The sequence below is a fragment of the Phasianus colchicus genome, chromosome 3 (genome assembly GCF_987193195.1).
Source record: "Phasianus colchicus chromosome 3, bPhaCol1.hap1.1, whole genome shotgun sequence".
NCBI lineage: Eukaryota > Metazoa > Chordata > Aves > Galliformes > Phasianidae > Phasianus > Phasianus colchicus.
The window spans coordinates 34,341,402-34,361,906 of record NC_143438.1 but is presented as its reverse complement, the minus strand read 5'-3'; the positions used below and the strand labels follow the sequence as shown (position 1 = coordinate 34,361,906).

Genomic DNA, 20,505 nt, shown 5'->3' with positions numbered 1-20,505 from the left:
GGCATTTCCACATGTATAGATGAGGAAAAAAATGTGTTTGTTTGTTATTGTTGTTTTTAAGTATTTTTATTTTGCTGATTTGAAACTATGTTACTCTTTGTTCAAATGGTTACCCATGCTTGCAATCTTCTTCCAAAACTGTGAGACACACTTAACATTTGTACCAAGTTGTACAAATCCACACATATTCAAAAATTTACTTTTAGGTGAAAACTGTGATTTCATACACCTACATTGAAAAAAATATATATTACTTTTAGGTGTGTAATTTGATTCAAAACAAGAAAAGCATTTTGCAAGGTAATACATTAGCTAGAAGTTATTGTAACCATCACAAGCAGCAAGGTGCAGATGCACCAAGACTTCTGAGACACAGCGTGCAGTGAAATTACAGTTTGAAAAAAATTAGAGAAGAAAAAATCATCAGTTGTGGTTAGCTGTCACTGATCTGGAAACTGTGTCACATAAAAACAAAACCAGCTCAAACCAAGCAGCCATCTAGAGGTCAAAGAAAGCTGAAGAACTCAGTAAGAAGCTGCAAAAGAAAAGAGTCGAGAGATAACACTGATTTCTACTAGAAAATGTGGGAGAATGACTGTTAAATAAAAGCAAAATGATAAGGGGTCCTTCCAACCCAAACCATTCTACGATTCTACAAAGAAAACTTGCACATTTTTAGGGAAAATAGGAAACAGTATCTCAAAAACAGTAAAATATACAAAAATACCAAAGCATATGTATACTAAAATATGAAAGCATGTACATACTAAAATACCAAAGCACGCACAGAAGCATCCCTGTGTTCTGTATTGCTACAAAACACAAGCCTGCTGATTTAAAACAAACAAACAAAACAGTAATGCTGCAGATGTATTACTCCTCCACATAACCGCAGAAGGAAGGAATGAGTAATCCCAGTCACACATTGCTCTGTGTGGGTCCAAACCTATTTACAAATGTGAAGAATCGTGCAAACTAATGATAAAGTGATAACTAGAAGGTATTATGACCATTAGTTAAATGGCATTATAATTTATGTAGTTACTTGTTACCAATTATCCATTCCAAAAAAAACTCAGGAAAAACAAACAAACAACCACCAAAATAATGACCACAGCATTATGAAGATAGTAAAAGCATATACAGCTGCAAGTGTTTCATGCAGAACATTTGCCTGTATGTAGAAGTATTGTCTGTTTGGACTCCACTCAGCTGTAAAGCATGAACATATCTACAGTAAATGAAGCCTGCATGCAAATACTGCACTCACGAGGAAGGAGCATGATGCAAGCTCAAGCTTCTGCAGATAACCATGCCATGGAGTCCACTTTCAGCACTGTAAAATGTGATTGTTGTTTTTTATTTGTCATCTAAAGACACTGGAAAATGTGGGAAGCTTGTGGGAAGCTTTCTTTTCCAGTGTGCTGGAGAGGAAAGCCCAGGCTGCTACTGCAGCAGGTGAGTGAGGCTCCTAGAAATAGCAGCTTGCCCACCGCATCCAGATGCTAAGGTTGGAAAAGACCTCCAGGATCACCTAGCCTGACCATCAACTCACCACCAGAACGCCCACTAAACCATGTCTCTCGGTGCCACATCTACCCAGAGCAGAAGAAGGAGAAAAGCTGGTCTCAAGGATTGCTCTGGAAATTTGCTAGCAAGATGGGCAGCCAATGGAATTGGGTATTTACAGCACAGTAAACAAAATAAAGCACAGTACCAAGATAGATTGTGTGAGACTCACACTTGAATTCAAGAATAGGCAGAAAAAGCAATTTTCAAAGTTGGAAAAATCTTAGCACAACACTGTTGCCCTAAACTCAGGAATAGCATAGAATCATGAAATCAGTGAATGGTTTGGGTTGGAAGGGACCTTTAAGATCACCTACTTCCAACTGCCATGCTATAGGCAGGGACACCTCCCTCTAGACCAGGTTGCTCAAAGCCCCATCCAGCCTGGCATCCAACCTCTCTGGGCAACCTGTCCCAGTATCTCACCACCTGCACAGCAAAGTATTTCTTCCTAATATCTAGTCTAAATCTACCCTCTTCCAGTTTAAAGCCATTTCCCCTTGTTCTATCATACCTGCCCTCATAAAAAGTCCCTCCCCAGCTTTCCTGTAGGCCTGTTCAGGCACTGGAAGGCTGCTATAAGGTCCCCTCAGAGCCTTCTCCTCTCCAGGCTGAAGAGCCCCAGCTCCTTCAGCCTGTCCTCACAGGGGAGGTTCTCCAGCCCTCTGATCATTTTCGTGCCCCCCCTCTGGACCCGCTTCAACAGCTCCATGTCCTACAGGCATAAAGGGTGATGGTGATAGAGAAAGCTATCTGTGTATTTAAACACATACATATATATACACACATACTTAAAACAAGCATTCTCTCCAAAACACGGAATCTCAAAATAAAAAACAAAACTCAATTTTTTTTTTTTTATAGCTGACAATTATTATGCAGACTATTTCCAATATTTGGGGGGGTTCTTTACTGATTCAAGATCATTTGCCAGGTAAGGGGAGATGGAAAAGACAACTCCATCAGCTTGTGAGGACAGGGCTTATTCAGGCCTCCACCATGAATGATAGCATGAAGTGCCAAGTATGTGAAAAATACTGAGTCAGCACAAAAGTGCCTCTCCATGCCTTTCTCCTTTTGTAACTACAATCAGACAAAATAAGGCTGGTGTGATTTCACGGAAACCATTTCTGAAATGAATGTGCAAAGCACCCCATCATGAGAAATACAGCCTTCTTCCTCCAAAAAAGGTAGAGTGTCTAAAATCATGAACAATCCTTAAGAACAGTTCTGAATTTAGAAGAACCCCAGCAGACAAACTGGAAATGTATTTTTCATTCACTGTCTGACCAAGAGACCCCATGGCTGCCTACACAATCCATTCTTCAGACCCTCAGCCCAGCTTGCAGGAGAAGCCCTGAAGGACCTGATACGGCCAGTGGGGAGGCTGAGTGGCAGCAGACAAAACACACTGTTCTAAGCTCATTGTGCTGCACACACAGGGGCTTTCAGAAAGTCAGTAGCTTACAGGATGCTTGCTTGTCATTTTTTTCATTTTTCACATGTACAAAAATGCAAGAAGTGAAGGATAAATGTTTGGAAGAAAATCTGTCTCACCTAGATAATATGATGATTGGGAAAAATATTTACTATGGCCCTGAAGAAGTGCCAGTGAGGCTGCTGACTACTCAGCTTTGGAGACCATCCAAATTGGACCTAAAAAAGGAACACACTATGACACTGAACATGAAGAACCACCGAAGAGTTAAATTCAACCTGTTACTCCATAGTCCTATGACATTTTGCTCCTAGCCTTTTACAAACTGTATCACCATTTCATAATTTTCTGGCAAATTGTACATCCTTATTCACAATACTTTAACCAAAAAAGTACTTTTTCATAGGTTGATTTTTATGTATACACATGCATATACTTATAGTTCTAGCTGTAGAACTAAAGAACAGAACTAAAAACCTTCTGCATGATGAAACACAGTATTATCAGATGCTGATTACAAGCCAAGACAGTTAAAGGAAGCAGTAACTGTCTAAAGGAAATGACGGAAGCTGTCACATTTCCCAGGTCTGTAATTCAAGAGAAAAAGAATCAGTTCTCAGAATAATGTATTATGGCAGTCCATGAGAACAAGGAATAAAGACATGAACATTTACATTGGCAAGGATATATTAGCATGAAAAACATCTCATGCTGAAGAAACTTTATAATAAAGTAAGTGCATACTATCTGATGGAATTCATAATCAAATATGACATTATTTTGAGGGCTAAACTCAGGCCATATTCTTCTTCCTGCTGATGACTGCTGGACAAGAGCGAACACCTCTACAGCTCCCTTCCGTCTTTTATCAGTAACTATTGCCACACTTCCGGTCTTACAGCAAGTCCAAGGTGTACAACGTTCAGCAGTAGGAAAAACTTGTGTCATCTGTTTCTCATAAAGCAACACCTTGTATCCATAATGTTGCAGAGCAGGTTAAAGATTTACTAGTTTAGATATTATAGTCTTACAAGTCAAAATTCTGTGTGGCAACACCTTCAAAATGGGTCACTGATGAACGTGGAAGGACATTAACATAAAAATGAGTAGAGGAGCATCCAAGGGATGTTACCTATCTTTACTCCCATTTCTTTCTGTCCTCCCATTTTCCTTGGGTCTAAATTTCAAGACTTGCCTCACACACATAAAAACGTGCTGGAAAAGATCAAAAAGGCCACAGTACAGTATCTGTTAATATCTGATGAATGCTTGATTTGAACTTTACAGCAGATGGACTTCCTTATACTTCACAGCACGTGGATTCATGGAGCAAGGTGGTGGCTTAAGGTGCTTCATCGTCCTCATGCATCAAGCTAATGGTGACATGACACAGCAAAAGGCACCCCTCAGCAGCCTGTTTGTCTTTCAGGCCGAAGAGCCTGGAAAATGACATCAGTCCTTTCATTACAGAAATCAAGCCATAAGCTGAACAGCATTGGGTCCAACAAGGTTTCTGTGAAAATTGACCAGCAACCCTTCTTCACTACAAAAAAAGAAAACAACTGCTTCCCATCTTTTATCTGTAAGCGCAAGGAATTTTCACCTTACTCCATAGCTGTTTAAGGAACTCATCACAAGAAGACAACAGCACACTCTCTTTTTTTTTTTTTTTTCTCCCCAATGAACTCCTATAGGTTTGAAACATGCCATGCTTGGTAAAAGCCAGGTTGAGTCTTTCTCAATAGATCACACCTACTTACTACTAATTCTATTCTTTATCAGTTTCTAAATAACAAGCTTAGAAGAGACCCAAGCCTTATTAGCACACAGTTCACTGCCTCTCCTCTGAAATGCCACTTAAACAAATTTGCATAGTTGTCACTTTCTGGACATTAGGTACCCAAACAGTTTCATTGATCACATCTAGAAATGTAGTCTTCACACCACTTTGGGAAAGCTGAAGCATTACTACACATTTCCTACCATCACAGGCTCTCCCATCACCCCAGTGTTCATACATAAAGATCATTAAATGCTTATCTGGTTGGTCAAACACTACCAAAATAAAATAAAGTAAAAATTGGATTGATGTTTCAATCCATACAGCCTCTAATGAAATGCAAAGGATTTTCTGGTGGTACAGGGTTGTGGATACCTTTTTTTAATATTTTGGGGGTGTTTTTTGGACCTGGATGTCTTTAACATTCTTCCCTCTTAAGGGAAGTAGTAATTTTATTGCAAAATTGTCTTTGGGGAAATTTTTTTACATTTGTTGTGGAAGTTGGATAGATGTTCTGTGATACTTCTGCCAAATTTAGATTTAACTGTGTGGAAATACATGAACAACTTCAGTGTACCAGTAGATAGATACTAAAACAGCACAACACAGCACTATCTTCAGAAAACAGTTATGTCCAAGATTAGGTCATTAACACTTTGCAATCCTTTGGCTGAGATATTTTATCATTTCAACATCCAAGTACTAAAATAAAAAACAGCACATCACAACAGCAAGATTCAAATGCCTTCTTATATTATTTCAAGAATCTGCCCCCTCTATCTATCTCAACAGCTCAACAATCTCTATCTATCTCAACAGCTCAACAACTGCCATCTTCCACTTCCTCCAGCAGAAGGTCTGGGAGAAATTGCAGTGATTTTTTGAAATAACTTAAACTCTTTCTGTAGAAACACAACTTAAGCCTCTGTAGACTGCTTCAGAAGGGACAGTATGAGCATAGTATGAGCTAGCTAAGGTAAACAAGCCTGCTATCAGCCTTACAGTTACAGTAAAGAGGCCTTGTGTTCAAACTGCAATTTTTTGTTACTGTAAGATGCATGCTTTAGATTGAACACTTGTAAGTAGAATTGAGTGAGCAGCTGTTCAAGACACAAACAAGAAAGAAATTTACGGTAGAGAAAGGGCTCTGTCTTCTCCCCAGTTTCCTGTGATCACATGAGCCTGCTGCAAAGAAACCAACTGGCTGAGGCTGAGGTGGAAGGGACTTGAGTTGGCTGAAGGCACATACTCTAGTTAGTCCTGTTTTCTCTTGGTTTAAGGCTATCCTTCTCGGCAGCTGTCTTCTTGCTTACAGGATAAGCCACGCTGAGGTGAACCTCTGAACCAAATATAGCATTTGCATAGGCCAGAAGCAATCATACAGCCAAACTTTCACCACCACCTTCATGACTGCACCAAACTATGGTTTGCCAAGTCAAACCATGGGTCAGTATCTAATCCTTATATTAAAGTTGCTGGTGCCATTATCTCTGGTAAATTGTCCCAACAACAAATTATCCAGGAACAAAGAAAGTGTGTAGTTAGATGGACTTTCAGGATCTAAGTGGGCACTTTGATATCATGAAACAGCAGCACAATCCCAGTAAATGTGTACCTGAACTTTCTTTGTGACAGAACAGCCCAATTCACATTGTGTGGCGTGAGATACTTGAGTGCAGTGCGAAGCTGAATTCTGGGAAGTACAATATTTGTAGAGCTGGGAGTGGCTGGAAAAGTACACTGCATGCAGTGACCTAACCGGGGGACAACCGGGATCGGCGCGGTGCCACGGGAAAAGGGTGACACCACCCTGCAGAGAAGATCAGCCCCTCCTGGGCTCCGCCATGGCCAGCGCCGTGCCCTCGTCTGCCTTAAGGAAGAGAGCAATGGCACAAGCGCTGACAACTTTCAGTCCATGAGATACGCGGTGCTTTTAAAGAGGTCCGCGGAGAAAAACGATACTACGATACTGTACCGACAGCTCTTGAGGTTTCGAGGGGAGCTGAGGGCTGTGCCCCGCTGATCGCTGCCACCGGGCACCTGCTGGCCCGGGGCAGCCGCCGCACGGAGCCGTGCCGCGCAGGACTGGCTGGGCTCGGCTCCTCGCCCCGCCCCGCAGCCGCCTCTCGGCTCCCTGCGGTACTCACAGCGGGTTCCAGCGCTCGGGCAGGCGGCGGTGCAGCGAGATGCGGTCGCTCAGGTAGATGTTAATCTGGTGCCGTCGGATGCTCTCCTCCTGGCGGCGCTTCTCCGCTGGGCTCAGCTCCAGCCGTACAGCCCGGCCCAGCTCGCCCAGCGCCCCCGGCTCCGCGTCGGGCTTCGCGTACACCGGCTTCCGCAGCTGCTCGACGTCGGCGGGCGGCGGGGTTGGCGGCGGGACTCCGCGGGCGGCGCGGCGGGGCGACGGGCCGTGCCGCCAGGCGAGGAAGCCGAGAGCGGCCAGCAGCCCCAGCGCCAGCAGCGCGCTCCCGCCGCGGGAGCCCCGGCCCCGCTTGCCCCAGCACATCCCGCGGCCGACGAAGCCGGCCATGCCGAGCGGGTTGCGGGGCCGGCGGGGCGCTCTGCCGGACGCGGGCGCGGGCACGCCTTCGCTTCGGGCGAACTCGGCCAAGTTTTCGCGAACCTGCACAAGCCACGCAACTCAGCCGGCGCCAATTCCCCGCCTCGCCAGGAAACCCGCCCGGCTCCGCCGCCCGCGGCTCCTCCCTCCTCTCCTCCCCGCCCCGCCGCCGGCCGCCCCGCGGGGTAGGGAAACGTGGCGGCCGGGGGCTGCTGGAGCGGGCGGAGCGGCTCCCGGGGCGAGGCCTCGCCTCGGGCTGCGTTTGATGGGGAAAGTGAAATCCAAATGTATTATCCCCACAACGGGCAGGCTGTTTCGTGACTTGACACAAGTTCTTCTGCACGGAGGAAAAGGATCTGGAGGTGTTAGCTGACAGCTAACGTGAGTCAGCAGTGTGCCCAGGTGGCCAAGAAGGCCGGTGGTATCCTGGGTTGTGTCAGGAGTAGTGCAGCCAGCAGCAGCATGAAGGTGATCGTCCCTCTGTACTCGGCTCTGGTGAGGCTGCACCTCAGTACTGTGTTCAGTTTTGGGTCCCTCACTACAGTGAAGACACTGAGATCCTGGAGCGTGTCCAAAGGAGGACAGCAGAGCAGTGAGGGAACTGGAGCACAGGTTGTATGGGGAACACTGAGAAAACTGGGGTTGTTCAGTCTTGAGAAGAACAAGTATTGTTGATGATCTGACACTGGCTGCCCAGGGAGGTGGTGGAGTCACCGTCCCTGAAGGGTTCATGGAACACGTGGATGTGGCACTGAGGGGCCATGGTCAGTGGGCATGGTAGGGATGGGTCAGTGGTTAGACTAGATGATCTTAGTAATCTGATCTTAATGATTCTGATTCTAAAGAAGCAACTACAGCATTTAGTCTCAACTTTGTAGTTTATTTTATACTTAACAAATCGTCTGTGCTCACTTCACCCCTTAATGGCATTCAGCCCTCCTTCTCTAAGCTTAGGATCTTGAGACCACGAGATTATATAAGAACGTGTGGCTTTGCTGTTGAAAAAACACAAAAGCACTGTGATGAATTTCCTCTCTCAAGAGTAGCAGGAAGCTGAAACAGAGGTTTTGAAGTACCTCAAAGAGTGGCTGTCCTCAGCTTGTAGAAGCCTATGGAGATCAGCCATGCCAGGACTGGTCATACTTAGGGGAACAGGATTTAGCCAGCCCTGTGAGGTGTGATCAACAGAACTGCAGATTTCTGTGTGGTGCTAAGGGAGGGGAAAACCTGGCTGCCACTAAGCAGGGTGACAGCATGCCATTATGAGCTGTTTTGGATTTTAGGAGCTAATAAATATTACATGTGGCAACAAACATTGAGTTTGTCAAGTACTGTTGGAGGCCTTGCTCTGGGCAGGAGGATGCTGAATAACAGTGAGTCATCCCAGTGCTGGCAAACTACCAGTAACCGAGGAGTTTAGGTGGATTTGCAGATGAATGTGTGTGTGTATTGATATAATTTAATTTTTTCTTATTTAGCAATACAGTTAATCTGGTCAGATATACATAAAATCTTGTTTCAAAACATATGTACATGTTGGAATAACGTAAGGGTAGTGATGTGTATGTATGTAAAAATGCTTTCCATCCAATTATTAATTACCAATGTACTGGGCACTAAAACATATGTTGTTTATAAAGGAAGACATTATCTAGCAAGACAGTTAGGTGGCACCAGTGACGGCATGCCGAGCAATTGCTTTCTTGTTTCCTGCCAGCCTTTCTGAGCAAAGGCAGCCTTGGTATTGAGGTTATAGCAGAGATTCCCTAGTTTCTAGGTGGTGGAGGTGTAAACCCTAAAGATGTAACCCATATTTGTAAATTGGGAAGATATGAATTTGAAGGGTAGACTAGTGGATAAGGAATTAGTTGGATGTTCACAACCAGAGGGCTGTTGTCAGTGGCTCATTGTTTCAGGTAGAAGCCAATTACAAGTGGTGTCCCACAAGGGTCAATTTTGGGATCAATATTCTTCAACGTCTTTATCGATGACATATACAGTGGGATCAATTTTCCCCCAGCAGGTTTGCTGGTGACAGTAAGCTGGGTGGTACAGCTTATATAGAAGGAAGAGATGCCATCCAGGTGGACCTAGGGAAGCTTGAAAAGTAGATCAACATGAATCTAATGAGGTTCATTAAGGCAAAATACAAGGTGTTAATGGCGATGTCACATATGTGTGAGAGAAGAACTTGAGAGCAGCCCTGTAGAAAAGGACTTGATGAGGGTGCTGGTGGATAAGAAGCTTGACATGAGCCAATGGTGCTGCACAAAAGGCCAACTGTATCCTGGGTAGCATCAAGAGGGCAAGGAAGGTGCTTTCACAGAGGTAGGAAAGGTTATAGTAGGTAAAACACCAGGTCAGCTCTCCATAGTAATAATGCAATTAGAGCATATAGCTGACTTTCTGTGGTTATTGCTACTGTGAGGAATGAATATAAGGCTAGTATGGTAGTTTTCCAGGAGGTATTGTCTAAGTATACAAATCTGCGGAAATTCAGAAAGAGAATGTACAGTAATGGTGTTAGTGCAAAAATAATTGAAGATAAATCATTTGCATTCACAAAAAAAGTTTGGACAAGATGTAAAATATGTGTGGTAAAGGACACTTACTTTAAGCCTTTGTTAGAGTTTGTACAGTTTAATCAAGATGGGAAGACTGAAATTTCTGAGCTGAAATACCTAAGAAATAAAGACACAGGGAAAACTTCTGCATCAATATTTTAATAGAAAAATTACTTTTCAGAAATTCTGAAAAGTATTTTCCAGGTTTAATAATGAAATTTTAAAAAAATGATTTTGAGATTTTGTTTCAGATTAGTAAGAATATTTATTGAGTTACAAATTGTTTTGAGAGTTTTAGTTAGACACAAGTAGTGCAACCATACAAGTAATATGAAGTCTATAATTAGACTTCTAGGAAGATCTAACATGCCCTCCATTATCAAAGTTAAAACAGAAGATCAATGGAATAGTTAATACATTTGAAGGGTTTATTTTTAAAAAGTAAAAGTGTTTTGTTTTGTTGTTGTTGTTGTTGTTGTTTGTAAAGAAAGGAAACAAAGTATTCACTAAACCTTTCAAAAAGCAGTAAAAGAAAAAACTAAAAAACAATAAGATGTAATATGTAACTGTCCATTGGAATTTGCGTTATAGTGAGCATAATTGATGAAAATAAGAGAATATCTGTTGCTCACTGAAATATATTGGGGCAATTATTTAGTTTACCTGAATTACTTGCTCTTGTTAAAGAAAAATCCATAAGTTGAATTATTTTACATGTTTACTGTTACTAAAAGTTATTCTTCCCTTGTAACATTGACATGCATCATAGGAAAAAAAAAAATAAATAGAAGTATTAAGTTTTGCAAAGGCTTTAAAATTTTCCTCATCCAAAGTTTTATTTTAAAATATTTTTTGTTGTTGTTTTTGTTAGATCTGTACTTTTATTCAAAATAAAGCAAAATTAAAGACTGGAAATGGAGTGTAGAAAAGTAGGAACAAACAGGGAACTTTGAATAAACTCTGTGCTCAAATAGCTTCCTAAATTCATTCTTTATTGGGGAAAAGAAAGTCCCAAAGAATGTCTTTCAGAATAACATTCCTTGTTTCAGTAACAACCAATGCTTTGGTGTTCTCAAATAAAATGAAAAAAATATATACCAGAGGAACACAATGTACAGATACATTGCAGGTGGATAGAAAATTTGTTCAGGGAGAGGATTTAGCCAAATAATCAAACATACACTGAAGGTAGCTGTGGGCTGATGATGGGTCATTATTCAGTCATTTTAACTGGGCGTAGAACAACATTGCCCCGTATGGTCTCCTGACTCCCACCTTGAGTGCTTATTCGCTGCTTTACCAGCACTGGTATGCCTGTCTCTTTTTAAATATTATTAATCATACAATTTTTTTTTTTACCAGGGCCAAGGATATTTTTTCTAATTAATATATTTGCCTGGAAATTTGGCACAGTTGCATAATGCAAGTGAAACTTGAAAGGAGCCAGGTGCTCATTTCCCTGCTGTGGGTGTATGTGAGAGGTGGGTGCTCAGCCCTTCTTGCTCCTGTGGGGACCCTATTTTTAAAGGGCAGCCTCTGTGCTAGGAGACAGTCCAGCTGCATTGCAAGGATGTATAGCACATCAGGAATTCAAAAAGAAGAACAGTGGGTGTGGAGGTCTAAAAATAAAATGGGTTAAAAACACAGACTTGGTGAGTGAGATAGAAACTGTGAACTATTTCAGGCATCTTGTACCAGACTGAAGAGTGAATGCTGTGTAATTCTGATATTGACATGTCAATAAAAACAGGCTGATCTGGGAAGTGCTGCTGGTACAATATCTCACCTGTACTGGTTTGCAGAATACAGTATGTGCATATGTACATATGTACGTACATGTAGACATACAAATGTATATCTACATGTATATACATAAACACATATACAAAATACCTTATTCAAATAACTATATGTAAGCCAAGATAGCTTAAAGATGGTAAGGATGTACATGCCAAAGACATTGGTCAGTGGATTACTTCCTGTGGGTATGTATTGTTGGTACAAATATAAATGTTCTTTTCAGGTAAATAGAAAGCATGAACTGTAGACAGGAGATGACATCCTTTATATGAAGTCACGGCTAGCAAGCTTGAGTATCAGAAACTATTGGAACAAAACCGCAGTTCTGTGCATACAATATGGTGTAACAGGACCTGTTACTGAAGGAGACTGTTCAAGGTCTATTGCTTTTTAAATCTGCTATCTCATACATTTTTGTATCAATGCAGTGAACTGAAATACTGGATTCCAAATAATTGTTGAAAATTTAATCAAAACTGTTTCATATTCAGAAACATAGGTGAAGTAATTGTATCAAAAATATATAGCAGCTGTTGTAGTAGACAGACTGGAGGGAGATCTGTATATGTAGGTTGCTCTGAAAGTAATGCCTCCTATTTATTTCCACGGAAATTATAACAGATGCAAAGAACACATTAACGCTATTTGATAGAGCAAACTCTCCACTAAAGTAAATAAATAAACATAGTCATCACCCTTAGCTATGCTTTTTTGCCAGTGGTGAACAAGAGCCTGCATGCTGTGCTCATAAAAATCTGCATCTCTGGGAGGAGGTGCTGCACCACTTCACTGTGGTCGCATCCACTGTTTGGTCTCAATCAACATTCAGCAAGCATCAATGAATACTGATGGATGCCATTTTTTCTGCATGGAGGAATTCAGTGACACACTTTTGCTTCATTGACACTTCTGTCTTAGATGCCGTTCTGTCAGACTGCCCCTCAGCTGCCATCTGTTGCACAGCAACCCTAACTGGTGGGTAGGTTAAACCTCTACTGCCATACCGTCAACATCTGCTTCTGACATCATGAGCCCACATAACAAAATGGGAGGCGTTGCTTTCAAAGCTGACATCATACATGCCATGATTAAAGAACTGGCCCAAGAACTCAAGGTGATACTGAATGGTGGAGTTAACCATGGTCATCCCATGCTTACCAAGGTTATTTCTGCTTCTGTGTCTGAAGAAAGCAAAGTTAACTTTTATGAGCTTGGAGAAGGTTGATACTGAAGAAGTATCTTCTTTTCTCTGATAATACTTCTAATACATGAGTCTATTTTTTTCAGACAAGAGGCTTCACACAAAACACAAGCTACAAATTTCAGTTCTCTTTTTCTCAGCCATGATTTTCTTCTGATTCACAAGTAAGGTCTTTCAGTAGAAAATAAGCCTTTATTCTTTGAATTGTCATGAAATAATGGGGATTTCAGATGCCATCATCCCCAGATTCTCATAATGACTGAGTTAGCTATCTCCAGTTTTCTGGATTTCTTTGCAACAGATTTCTTGACTACTTCCATTTGTTCTTTTCTCAGATATTTTTTTATTTTTATTTTTATGGTACTTTTACAGTCTTTCGTACAATCCAACACTGACTTATTCAAATTAGTACATTGGTATCATGAAGGAATTCCATGTCAAAAACAACGTGTTTTTCACAGTTTGAAAGACTTCAGTTGTTCTTTCTTTGCTGAAGAAATCAAGTTGTATTTCCCAGAGGAGCTGGTACTACATCATCATAAGGTGTTCTATAGCTTTTAATTCATTTCAGAAGGGATCTGATTATTATCTGATTCTCCATTAGTAATAGTAATCACTGAGCAATTGTATCTGTAGAAATGCCTTGCATGCTGACTGAAGATAGCAATGATCATAATTTAACAGCAATCAAATTTAGCATAAATAATTTTCTCTTTCATTTTGTAGGTATTTCCTATTGCTTATGAGTTTCTTAAAAGAAGAGTCACATCTTTTTGCTCCTAGGTGGCTTCTAATTTTATTCATTATATGTTTGTCTGGAGTTTCAAACCATTAGGATAATCTGATAGCATGATCATCAGCTACATAACAAATTTGTATGATCAACATGATCCATAACTTATCTCAAAGATAAACTGGAGTGATCCCATCACTAATTTGACTGTATCCAGGCATGCACTTTGATATGATAAGCATGACCCAGTTTTCTTGAATCCTGAATAATGTATTGCATGAATCACTCTTGCCATTCCAGTTTTCAAACTATGAAATCTTCCATGAAATTTATTGCACTGTCAGTTTTATTCATCATGGTGAGCTCCTCACATTGTTGCACTGTAAGGATGGTTGTACTGGCTAGACCAAAAATTTGATGATGGCCAGTGTCAGCATCTTGAAGCTTAACAATTTTTTTTTTTTTAGCATAAGTGCATATGTTAAATATTTACATTTTTTTGCATTATTTAACACACGGTATCTATAATGCAGGAATAACCGCTGAATATTTACCATATCTAGGAATTTGTCCTTTCTGTGAGGACAAATTCACAGAGGTTCATTTTTTCTTTGCTGTGAACAGCACACTCCCAGTGTCCATAAGCAGTCGGTACTCATTTCCTGGAGTCTTTCTCAAAGTACAACTTGGTGGACCTTTTGCCATGACAGCCTCATGATCTGGATTTCCCAGTGGATCAGAGGAATAAGACTATGTAACATGGAAAGTATGGGTGCATCTGATTGAAACCAGCACGTCCTTTTAGCGACATCTAGTGTTTCACTACACTCCCTGCAATGTCTCCTAGTCGACCAAACCCTCCACCATAGTAATTAGTGTCCTGTTCTGTTCTGCTGTTGAAGTCACAGATTTTAAAATAGAACAACCTGCTGGAGGCTGTGGGGGTGCATTAAGCACAGCATTGCTAGCAGGTCAAGGGAAGTCCCACACTACACTACACTAGAGCGGTTTCACCTTGAGTACTGTGTGCAGTTTTGCATGCCACAGTATAAAAAAGACATAGAACTATTGGAGGGTGTTCAAATGAGAGCTACGAAGATGGTGAAGAGTCTAGAGGGAAAGATGTGTGACGATCGGCTGAGGTCCCTGTGTTGGCTCAGCGCAGAGCAGAGGAGCTGAGGGAAGGCCTCATGGTGGCTGAAGCTTCTCACAGGGAGCGGAGGGGCAGCGCTGAGCTCTGCTCTGTGTGACAGCGACAGGGCCCGAGGGAACAGCGTGGAGCTGTGTCAGGGGAGGGCAGCTGGGGTGAGGGAAAGGGTCTGCACCAGAGGGCAGTGGGCACGGCCCCGAGTGCCAGAGTTCATGGAGTGTCTGGACAGTGCTCCCAGACATAGGGTTTGATTTCTGTATTGTCCCGTGAGGGGCCAGGAGTTGGACTCAGTGCTCATTATGGTTCCTTCCATCTTAGGATACTCCATGACTCTCTAGAGGAAACTGTAGGGGCACAATACTGTATTCTTAAGTGGCAAGTCACTTCAGTTTAAGTTATTTCACCAGCACTTCATTTTTTTCTCACTTTAGCTATTGTAGTTCAGTATATTAAGTTGGAGGCTTAGAGAAAGGAAAGCGACTTGAAAACACTGGAAGAGGTCAGCTTTACACTCTAAGTCTTTAAATGGAAAGACCAGTTGATGGGCACTATCAGGGTGGAAAGATATGTTTGTTAGGTGATAACCAAATCCTTTATTGAAAGAAGGGGAGAGACAGGAAGAGAGGGAAAAGCTAAGCAGGAAGGTGCGGGTATAATGTAGCTAGAATTGGGCTGGCAGAGGGCAGCTGGTTTGCGGAAGCCATGCTACAGAGCAGGAGAAAGTGTCTGCTTTTTCTGGCCAAAGACAGTTCTGTAACGAGGGCTTGTTGTGAAGCTTGGAACGGGTACCACGAAGTTAGTTCTTTGTGTGGAAGTAACCGCAGCACGAACACGGCGTGGAAACCAGCTGCAAGGACACAGATCCTCGAATAAGGGGCAGGAGCCGCGGACCCTCAAGCACCGGTGGGAGCAGAGAACAATGCTGGCTCTTACGGCCCTGAGGAGCGCAGCTGAGGCGGTTTCCTTTCCCCAAGTCGCGAGCGCGCTCGGGCCGCCCTCATCCTGCCTCCTCCCGCCGCCGGAGTCCCCTCCTCCACGCCGCCGCCTTCCCAGCCGCCGCCGGGGGCGGGCGGGCACGGGCGGCCGAGCTTCTCGGGCCCTGCCGGCGCTGCCCATGGGGGAGTGCGGGGTGCCCGCCCAGGTCCAGCTCTTCCTCCGTGCCTGCGAGCAGGGCGACTGCGAGACCGCCCGGCGCCTGCTGGGGCTGCCCGGCGGCACCGCCGGCTCGGCGGCCGCCTCCGCCTGCGGCACCGAGGAGGCGGCGGAGCCCCGCGGAGAAGCGGCCGCCCCTGCCCCCGTCGTCGCCGTGGACTGCACCGACGAGGCGGGCAACACGGGGCTGCAGTTCGCCGCGGCGGGCGGCCACGAGCAGCTGGTGCGGTTCCTGCTGAGGAAGGGAGCCTCGGTGCAGAGCACGAACCACTACGGCTGGAGCCCGCTGATGCAGGCGGCCAGGTAGGGGCGCCCGCTTCCCAGCCGCGCCGCAGGCCCGGGGCGGGCGGACACCGGCTTAGGCGGCGGCCGCCAACAGCCCCCGACCCCCAGGCCGGAGCAAGCGAGGAAGGATCTCGTAGGGGCTGGGCTACGGGGAGCTGTGATTGCGCTGAGGGGGCGGTCACCTGTCGACTCCGCAGATGACGACCCCGTGGGGCAAAAGAGTTGGGATGAGGGTTCTGGTCAAATGCTGAGTTTCCTTTTTCCTCCCCTTCCTACGGCCGCGTAGGTGTGGAAAGGGCATGAAGGGGTGCGGTGGTTGGCGCTTGAGCAAACCCAGTGCAGAGCCAAGGTGCCCCGAAGCCTTCATCTGAATGTGAAAGTACTGCCTACCCCTCGTCTGTTAAACCGTGCTTCATTTTCTGTTGTTTTCGCATCTACCTGTTGAAAAAGCATCTCTGATATAACATAGATTAAAGTAAATGGAAATAATTGGTTTTGCCTGGCTTTTCCTTCCTTTAATAAATGGAGAAGGATATGCTTATCGCTGGAGGATACAAAAATGATTCCTTTGGATGTTAATGACAGCACTGGATCTCTGTGCATCATACCGCTCTGTCATTCACTGCAGAGCTGCAGAAGCTTTGGTATTGCTGCTGCTTGTGTTTGTGTTTATCTTCACATACAAGAGTACTCTGTGGAATTACGTATTTTGCAAGATTTGAGGACAGTATGAATTGAATGTTTGATTGAGAGGTTTTTTTGTATTTTTTTCTTTCATAACATTAAAATACTTGGAAGAAAAAGATCTGTTTGAAAGTCAACATTCTCCTTTCAGTTAAAGCCCACAGAAAGTTCCCAAAGAATGAGTCACACAGCTGGTTTTCCAGTAAGAACAAGGAAGACAAGGTTCAACAGTCCTGTTATTTCATGAAGGATAAAAAAAAAAAACCCAAAAACATTCTTAGATTTTTTTCTTTAATGAAAACCTTACACTCCTTCTCCAGAGACAATAAACCAAATCACCATAGCCTGCTAATTGTTTTAAAGAAATGACTTGTTACTGTTTGAGAAGTACTATAATACAGAAATCTGCAGAGAAAGCAAATGGCAAAACTTTTTTTTTTTTTTTTTTTTTTGAATGGATAACTAAAAAGGAAATGCAGTAACCATACAGACATACTTTTCAAACTATGTGCATATTGAATTTTCTGGCTGTGTTTAGTCCTCTTGAAATTGGTAAGACAGCATATATGTATAAAAGTAACCATGTTTCCAGTGACTGCAGAAGCTGCTGTAGTGATGTAGTGAAAGTGGGAAGGTTACACCCTAAGCACTACACAGCCCTTGGAGGTTTCCTTCTGCAGCTGTGTGTTTTCTGCAAGGACACCAGGGAGTTTGGGTCCCATGTCTGCACTTAATGTTAGGTAGCATTCCTGGGGATTTCCTCAAATAACACTTGTTTCTCTTTAGCATGTGAAAGGAGCTTTCAGGATCAAAACTTGATTGTGTTTAACCCTGCACACGCGTTTAGTAATGCATGGTAGCTGCATTGAGCTGCGCAGAAGTACATATTCTGTAAATGTTTTATGTTTAGTGAAATGAGAGATTACTTCTTCAGCTGAGGAGGGGTCTAAGGGTCCTATTTTCTCACTGTGAACTAGCAGTGATTGAAGGGGTGGCCTGTGTGATGTTCTTTTGGTGAAACCAGCATCAGAATCCAAGTTCCCAGTGTTTCACAGAAGAAGAGTTTCTCTGTTCCCCCAGTGCTAAGTTCATCTTCCCTTATAATAACAGTGGCTACTTGCTATATTGTTTTCTAAGCTTTGTGAGCACATCACACTTGCCTGTGTTCACTGAGCCTTCTTTCACTGTGGGAGTTAGGGAGTTGGTTCATTTTTCCCAACTACAAAGCAGGGGATGATGGTATTACAAAAGATGAGTAAACCATTTAGTATAACAGCCTGTTTTTTTTCTTGTTTTTTTTTTCTTTTTCTTTTTTTTCTTTAGCATGGACTATTTGAAGTTTTTGCCTTACTCATTTAATAGTATAGAGGGTATTTATTTAAGATCTTTACAAGCGAACAGACTTTGATCCTCAACTCTAATATAGGCCTTGGAATATAAGGTTGAAAGTGACTTCAAGGTCTGTAGTTTATGGAAGCTATGTCCTGAAGCTAACACATTGTTGCTTTGGCCAGGGCTCTTATACTGATGTCTAGTTTATGGGCATGGTCACTGGTGCATGTGAAATGTTTTAGGAAGGTGCAGTCCTCAGCTGTTGATTGCTCCCCTCCAGTAAGGTGATCACGGGCCCATTCAGTAATGTATGCATTGAATAATAGAATCATGGAATCCACAGAGTTGGAAGGGATCTTTAAAAGTCATCTAGTCCAGCTCCTCTGCAATGAACAGGGACATCCACAGCTAGATCAGGTTGCTCAAAACCTGGTCCAGCCTGGCCTTGAAGGTATCTAGGGATGGGGCATCCACCACATCTCTGAGCAGCCTGTTCCTGTGCCTGACCACCCTCACTGTAAAAGACATCTTCCCTATATCCAACCTAAATCTACCATCTTTAAGTTTGAATCTACCTTCTTTGAGTTGCTTATAATCCTCCATAGTAGGCCAGTCCTTTCCATTAGTCAGTAGGCCAATTTGGTAATGATATTGTGTTTGGAGTATGTCAGTTTTCAAAGCATGTCTGCAGCCTCTACGATCCAGGGTGTTCCTTCACCTTATTTCATACCTCTTTCTTTCTCTCAAGGTTTGGACACCTAAGCGTGGCTCACATCTTGCTGGAAAATGGTGCTGATCTCAACGCACAGAACAAATTAGGAGCCAGTGTCCTCACGATGGCCTGTAGAGGTGGCCATGTCAGCATGGTAAAATTGTTGCTGGAATCTGGAGCTTATGTAGACAATTATGACCATTTTAGCACAAATGTGCTTAACAGCAGCAGAGACGACCTTCCTGACATCACTCCATTAATGGCAGCTGCACAACATGGACATGAGGCAGTGGTACATCTGTTACTAGACTGGGGAGCTGATTGCAATTACACTGTGAAGACTATGGGCTGGAGTCCTTTAATGCTGGCAGCTGTTAGTGGTAAGGTGAGCTTAGCACAGCAGCTCATGGAGAAGGGTGCCAATCCTGATCACCTCAATGTACTGCATAAAACACCTTTTGAAATCTCTGTGGGTTTCAAGCACAAAGACATGAAGGACTACCTGGAATCTCTCACAACAATTAGAATTCATACAGGTATGGGACATTGTTTTTTTCTTTTGCTTTCTTGAAGTTTTGATCTTGTATTTGAAAATTGAAGGTGTTAATTTGTATGTATGCTTGTGTTCTTTAAAATTTGTAAGTGGACTTCTGAAAATGTTGGAGCAGGTGCACCTATCTTGGGTGAGGCAGGAATGCTTGGCTTCAGCAGATTTCTTCCGCATTAGTGTGACAAAATTCCTGTCCTGCAACAAAAAATATTCAGAATATTTTAAATTTCTATAATGTTTTCAACCCTTTCTTTTTTTAAATCTTTATAAGACATTATATAGATGCTCATTAAGCATCTACTTAATAGAGGTCTAAAGAAATAGTGACATAAACATAGTAAGGTACCAAAGAAAGGATATCACAAACTGAGATACAACTTTAAAAATATAAAATCTAGAATACCTGCATTGTAGTGAGAGACTAAAAGTGTTGCATTTGTCTAGCTTCCTGAAGTAGCTAAGAGAAATGATTAACAGTGTCCACATTAAGGACAAGAACTCCAACACTGAAGGGCCTTTTTGACTGATAGCCAACGGGAAAAAAAAACCTGAAAGTTCAAAGATAGAGGAATTTACGTGGCAAACAAGATATTGTGTTTGGTGGTGAAGTTTAGACCTTGAGTGACTTAGAAGAGTCACTACTTTTCTGATCCCGAGGGAGGGGAATATTTAAATAATTTCAGGACTTTGTAAAATTTATAAACAACTTGCTCCTCTCAAATGTGAATATGCCTGCATGTGTGCACAGACTATGCTAACACACATATAAACTAGATGAGAAGAACTTTATTTCAATGCAAATCTCAAGTAAAATGGCATTCAGAAATGTTGTTTTTATGGTGGTTTTAATTCTGCATTGTAATGCATATATTATGCACTGAATGAGATAAAGGAACTGATAAAGAAGCAGTCTGTGACTGTGCTGTTAATGAATATGTGATGGTAGCTTTAGCCAAGGGAATTGAAGGATAAAAAACAACCTTGTTAGATGATCT

At 42.7% G+C, this 20,505-nt stretch overlaps 2 protein-coding genes across 6 annotated transcripts in view; one reads left to right on the top strand and one right to left on the bottom strand.

Moving 5' to 3' along the window:
• The window catches only part of GALNT12 (polypeptide N-acetylgalactosaminyltransferase 12), a 45,609-nt gene extending 38,147 nt beyond the window's left edge, over positions 1–7,462 (bottom strand). For all 3 annotated transcript variants that reach the window (XM_031589114.2, XM_090137257.1, XM_090137256.1), the window contains exon 1: positions 6,935–7,462. In XM_031589114.2, coding sequence (XP_031444974.2) covers positions 6,935–7,317 — 383 coding nt within the window. In that variant the 5' untranslated portion in view covers positions 7,318–7,462. The remainder of the gene's footprint in view (positions 1–6,934) is intronic.
• A 7,176-nt stretch (positions 7,463–14,638) lies between these two features.
• The window catches only part of ANKS6 (ankyrin repeat and sterile alpha motif domain containing 6), a 38,795-nt gene continuing 32,928 nt past the window's right edge, over positions 14,639–20,505 (top strand). Inside the window, exons 1-2 of one of the 3 annotated variants that reach the window (XM_031589117.2) lie at positions 14,639–16,250; positions 18,997–19,496. In XM_031589117.2, the coding sequence (XP_031444977.2) occupies positions 15,715–16,250; positions 18,997–19,496 (1,036 nt within the window). In that variant the 5' untranslated portion in view covers positions 14,639–15,714. The remainder of the gene's footprint in view (positions 16,251–18,996; positions 19,497–20,505) is intronic. The other 2 variants (XM_090137255.1, XM_031589115.2) reach the window with 2 other exon arrangements.